This window comes from Otolemur garnettii, unplaced genomic scaffold, assembly GCF_000181295.1.
Source record: "Otolemur garnettii isolate 467f Iridium unplaced genomic scaffold, OtoGar3 scaffold00039, whole genome shotgun sequence".
Lineage (NCBI taxonomy): Eukaryota > Metazoa > Chordata > Mammalia > Primates > Galagidae > Otolemur > Otolemur garnettii.
Genome location: NW_003852434.1, coordinates 14,443,679 through 14,449,295, shown reverse-complemented (window position 1 = coordinate 14,449,295; position 5,617 = coordinate 14,443,679). Strand labels below are relative to the sequence as shown.

The window sequence follows — 5,617 nt, the reverse complement described above, 5'->3', positions numbered from 1 at the left end:
TTATTGTATCAGAGAGAGTCATCTTTTCTGCTGGTTGAGATCAGTAGCTCGTCTGCACAGCCAGAGGGTGAAGCTAGAATGGTCCTTAAGAAGCAGAGGTCAGACCCTTTGGTGGGGAGGGTGGGAAAGGAAGATTAAAAAAAAAATTATCCTTGCTCTGCTCTGGTTTTTAGCCATAATGTTTAATTCATTTTGAAATTTAAAGTAACACTAAAGAAGGAGGGGAAAAGTATAAAACAGGAGTAAAGAATCCTCTGCCTGGGAAGGTCCAGGGTCTGGGAACCTGTGGAGCTGAACCAGCCTGTCCTGTGTGTGTCATGATGGCAAAGACCCCATCACTGCCACTGGGTCCACTTTCCTCTTCATCTCTTTTTAACTGAAAGTCCCACAGAAGATACTCAATGTGGGGTCCCAGGGTCCTACCTCGGGGCCTGGGGTGGAAACATGGAACTCCTAACCCCTCCTGCAGCTGGGACTGTTGCTCCGGCTTTTCCCCGTCTGCATCTGAGGCAGTGGCAGCTTTTTCAGGCAGACTGATTTCAGAAGAATGAGAGAGACTTGGAAACCCCATGATGTGTGTGTTGGTGTGGGTATACAGGTCTCATCACCTGTAGGTAACAGCACACTTGGAATTAGTAATAGCTGCTAATGGCTCTTTTAGAGCAAAGTGTCTTTCTGAGCAAAGTCATTGATTTGGTTACATTTTTGTAAACATTGAAAACTAAAATGTTCAAATGGGAAACTGCAGATAAAGAACATGGTAATGAATAATAGGTACAGATCGTTTAAACTCTTATGTAAAATTTGATAAGAAGTTTTACATAACTTTAATGAATTGACAAGGTCTTGTGAAGAAAACAGATCCAGATGGCAAATATGTGCAAGGGATTAAGTCAAACAATTTTTTTGGCAAGGCCATTATGAATTTTGCAACCAGTGGGGAGCCAATGAAATTCAAAGATGAGTCTAGTTAATAATCTACATTTATTGGTTAAAGAAGTATATTAGTGCTAATTTCCTTCCATTTGTCCTATCTTTTCTCCTCTATCAAGCCCACACGCCTTTGGCACAATGAAGTGGGTAACTTTTATCTCGCTTCTCTTTCTCTTCAGCTCTGCTTATTCCAGGGGTGTGTTTCGTCGAGATACGCGTAAGAGTTTTATTTTTCTATTGTTCAACTTCCATTTTACTTTCTTAGTAAAAGAAAGCTTAGTAAACCCTACCTCTTTAAAGAATTAGGTTTTCCTTTAGCATTTAATTTATATAATGTGATGATACTTTGTATTCGTGAAGACTTACGAGGTTATCTCTTTAGGATATTTCAAATATCTAGGAAACAATGGTGAGAATAGTTTGGTGACTGTAATTTTCTTCTGCGTGTAAAATAACTGTAGGCAGAGTGACTTAAATTTCGCAGGATAGCGTTGGAGATAAAATTCATAACATCTCAAAGGCCCATCTGTTGCGCCACGCTTTATTAAAAAACACAAAACCTGCGTGGTTAATCTTGTAAGTAGAACTTTTTATTTACATTTATTTCATTTCAGAGGCTTAGTAGATACTACAAGAGCATTAGATCTGACCAACTTTGAATATCAAGCTATAAATATTTAATAATTTAAAAATAGTATTCTTGATGATTCAATAGTTCTGTTTAGATACATAAGAAATAGTTCACCGTCATTCTAAGATTTTCTGTAGGCATCAGAGCCCAACATTTTGAAGCCAATAAATAATGTAAATCAAATGGAAAAAAATATAAAATGCAGCATCATAACTTGTTTTCTTTAGTATTCACTGGAATCTTTTGTTTTTTCTTTTTCTCCTCCAAGACAAGAGTGAGCTTGCTCATCGGTACAATGATTTGGGAGAAGAACATTTCAAAGCTCTGTAAGTTAAAATATTGAAGAATCTAATTTCATATTTCTAACAGCATTGGTTATTGCTCCAAAGTCCTTGCGCTCCCGAGTGGCGGGAGTCAGGCTCTGTAACAGTGCTGTCCAACAGGAGTGTCTGTATTGAGGAAAATGTTCCCTATCAGCGCTGTCCAATACGAGGCCACCGAACACACGTGGATACCGAATACTTTGAACAAGGGAGTGTGAGACAGGAACAGAAATTTAAATTGCATTTAATTTTAAAGAATTTGAGTTCATATAACCACATGTGGCTGATGGCCACTGGGCTGTGCGTGCGGCCCTGGAGCTCTTCACAACCTGCTGGTGGGAAGGCCTTTACTACGCGCTACATACTCCTTGCAGCAAATTACCTGTGGTTTCTTGGGAACATTTGAATATTTTCTAAATCTAATAAAAAAGGGGAAAATCATTTGTTTTTTAACAGTCAGTCTCAACCTACAGCCTAATTCAAAGAGGTGTGTGGGGTTTGTTTTGAATTTCAGATTAATACGCGAGTACAAATGATTATGACAATGTTTGCGTTTGTTAAGTAAAGTGCCTGTGCAGTTGTGTCTGGCAACCAGGAGGTGTGCCGTGCACCCTGACATTGTGCCCACTAGGGTGCACACCCTTCCCCCTTCCAGCTCCCCGCTTTCCTGTTTTTTGTTTTAAATAATTCAAAGGACCTGTGTGATGCTTGTCTTGATGATCACATCTATTTAGTTTGCATCTCGTTTACAGGCAGGCACTCTGTGGGAACACTCACATATATGTATTTCAAACTCTGAAGAAATTTAAAAATATATATTGAAGAAATATGTGTTTTCTTTGCCTAAGAAGGCATATCGCTGGTTAGGCCTGGGGTGAAACTTGATATGAGCAGACTTTCTGGATAGCAATGAAAAAGACGCGTGCCACCTGCTTTATGTTAAAGCCTCGTTATGCTACATCTTTCCATGTCCTTTGTTCCAGGGTGCTGGTTACCTTTTCTCAGTTTCTACAGAAGTGTCCCTTTGAAGATCACGTAAAATTAGTGAATGAAGTAACTGAATTTGCAAAGACCTGCGCTGCTGATGAGTCAGCTGAAAACTGTGACAAGTCCCTTGTGAGTACACTCTGAGCTTGGGGGTTCTCCCTCTTCTTCCAAGTTCCCCAGGTGTTTTAAGGGGGAAAAAATTCTTTTAAAAATTGCTCAACTATTATTAAATGACCATATATGCAAGCAACACTTAAAAGTTGCCCATCGCCTGACAAGCCAGAGTTTCTTCTGGGACAGAGATGTTCTAGCTGTGTCAACAGTTGTGAATGTGTCTCTTCACTGAGACACACCCAGCAGTCAGCATATTTAGATGCCAGCATGTCATTTGTAAGATGATCTTTTCAAAATTTTGAGCTTGGCTTCTCTTCACAGAGGCTCATAGTGATAGAATATATTTATTTATTTTTATTTCAGGTTAATGTGAGGGCACAAACAACTAGGTTACAGTATTCGCATTTGTTAGGTAAGAGTCCCTCTTGTAGCTGTGTCCTGTACCCAAAAGGTGTGCCTTACACCCCACATGTGCCCATCAAGTGGGAGAACATTGTTCCCTCCCCTTCTCCCCTGCTCCTGTTCATTTATTTTTGTGGTAAGAGTACTTAACAACGTGAGATCGACCCTCCTAACCCAAAATTTTTAAGTGTACGATACCTCACTGTTGACTGCAGGTACAATGTTGAACAGCTGACTCATCTTGCTTTACTGAAACTTCATGCCCATTGATTAGCAGATCTCCATCTCCTCACCTGCCCCTGGCATTCCATTCTTTCATTCCGTGAATTTGACGATTTTAGATACCTCATATAAGGGGAATAATACAATATTTGTCTTTTTGTGATTGGTTTATTTCACTTAGCAAAATGTCCTCCAGGTTCCTCTGTGTTATTGCATGGTACAGAATTTCCTTCTCTTTCAGGCTCTTTATCCACCGTAAGTAACGTGCCATTGTACGTGTAGATCCCACATGTTCTCTATGCAGTTGTGTGTTGCTGGGCGTTCAGGAGCTCGTCCCGTGCCCTGAGTGCTGTGAGCAAGCTGCAGTGCCACGTCTCAGCCTGGCAACCTGGTTTTTCTCAGAAAGCACCCATTGATTTCTGTGCTAATTTTGTTACCTGGGCACAATAATAGAACTGCTGTATATACCTCATTTTACAGATATTCATATTTTTACATTCAACAAAAACAGCAAAGTACTTAGTCATTTTGAAGAACTTTGAACTTTTGGTATTTACAGATTGGTCTTTAGAACAAGGATGGTTCTATCCTCCTGTTGCCACTTAATCTATTCACACCTCTCTGGTGGCGAGGACAGTTTCTCTTTGTCACTGGAGCCTTTTACCTGCTTGCTATCTACCTCTCCTTTGTGGTAGAATCAGTGATTTAACTTCACACAGCAGTACGATTCTACAAACAAGAGTTTTAAAAATGCATTTTTTGAATAATTAATAAATTCTGTCTAGAGCAGTGTATTTTCCCTGGGGTTAGAATTACTTTCATAATGAAGATGAATGAGAAAGGAAGGAATTCATCTCCTGGAAAGTGCTTTGACTAAACATTTCTAGAATAAAAATGAAATCTCTATTTGAATACAGCACCAATATACAGGGTGGACATAAAGTTCACGTGCAATTTACTATGTTAAACTATTTTAAATAAAATAGTTTATGGACGAACTTTATGTCCATCCCGTATAGTAGATTGTGTTATCGTCTAAAAAATTGGATCCCTCCAAAAGCAGCAGGTCACAGGAGAAACTACCTGAAGCTCTTTCTGCACAGGGCAAGTTCATCTGCCTCTTAGATGCTGATTTTCTCCTGATGTTTGTTACAACGATTCCTCTCCTAGCCTTTACTGTCAGGTTTGGAAATAAGAGGATGTAACATTCCCGAAGGCTTTAATGGTCTTTATGCCCTTTTGTTTTATCCACCATAAGTAATGTAACAGTTAATTCTCATGGGAATTATACAGAGATGGTCAAATCAATGGACACTCTAAGCATGGTGTGGGAAGAGGAGCAGAATATGATGTGATCTCCTAACCAAGCTTTTACAAGAATGTCAACTTTCCTCTGCTGTCCGTTGACTGTGAGGAACACAGAGTGCTCCCCAGAGATCTGAAGGCTGCTCTCTCCCCTTAGCACACTCTGCTAGGAGACAAACTGTGCACAGTGGCCAGTCTTCGTGAGAAGTATGGTGAGATGGCTGACTGCTGCGCCAAGCAGGAGCCCGAGAGGAACCAGTGCTTCCTGGACCACAAGGATGACAAGCCCGACCTCCCTCCACTGGTGAGACCAGAGGTTGATGTGATGTGCACCTCCTTTCAGGACAATGAAAAGACCTTTTTGGGACAGTAAGTATTAGATGTTTATCCTTCAAAATTAAAAATTATAGAATACTCGGCCATGGTGGCTCACACCTGTAATACCAGCACTCTGGGAGGCCAAGGCAGGTGGATCACCTGAGCTCAGGAGTTGGTGACCAGCCTGAGCTGGAGCAAGATTCCATCTCTACTAAAAATAAGGAAAAAAAAAAAAAAAACTAGTCAGGGGTTCTGGGGGGTGCCCATAGTCTCAACTACTCAGGAGGCTGAGGCAGGAGAATCGCTCAAGCCCCAGAGTTTGAGGTTGCCGTGAGCTATGATGCCACAGGACTCTACCCAGGGCAAGAGAGTAAGACTCTGT

The 5,617-nt window shown here is 40.7% G+C and overlaps 1 protein-coding gene across 1 annotated transcript in view; it reads left to right on the top strand.

The window, feature by feature from the left end:
• The first annotated feature begins 989 nt into the window (after window positions 1–989).
• Window positions 990–5,617, top strand: part of ALB (albumin) — an 18,367-nt gene continuing 13,739 nt past the window's right edge. Inside the window, exons 1-4 of the mRNA XM_003790089.3 lie at window positions 990–1,150; window positions 1,833–1,890; window positions 2,871–3,003; window positions 5,075–5,286. Coding sequence (XP_003790137.1) covers window positions 1,072–1,150; window positions 1,833–1,890; window positions 2,871–3,003; window positions 5,075–5,286 — 482 coding nt within the window. The 5' untranslated portion in view covers window positions 990–1,071. The remainder of the gene's footprint in view (window positions 1,151–1,832; window positions 1,891–2,870; window positions 3,004–5,074; window positions 5,287–5,617) is intronic.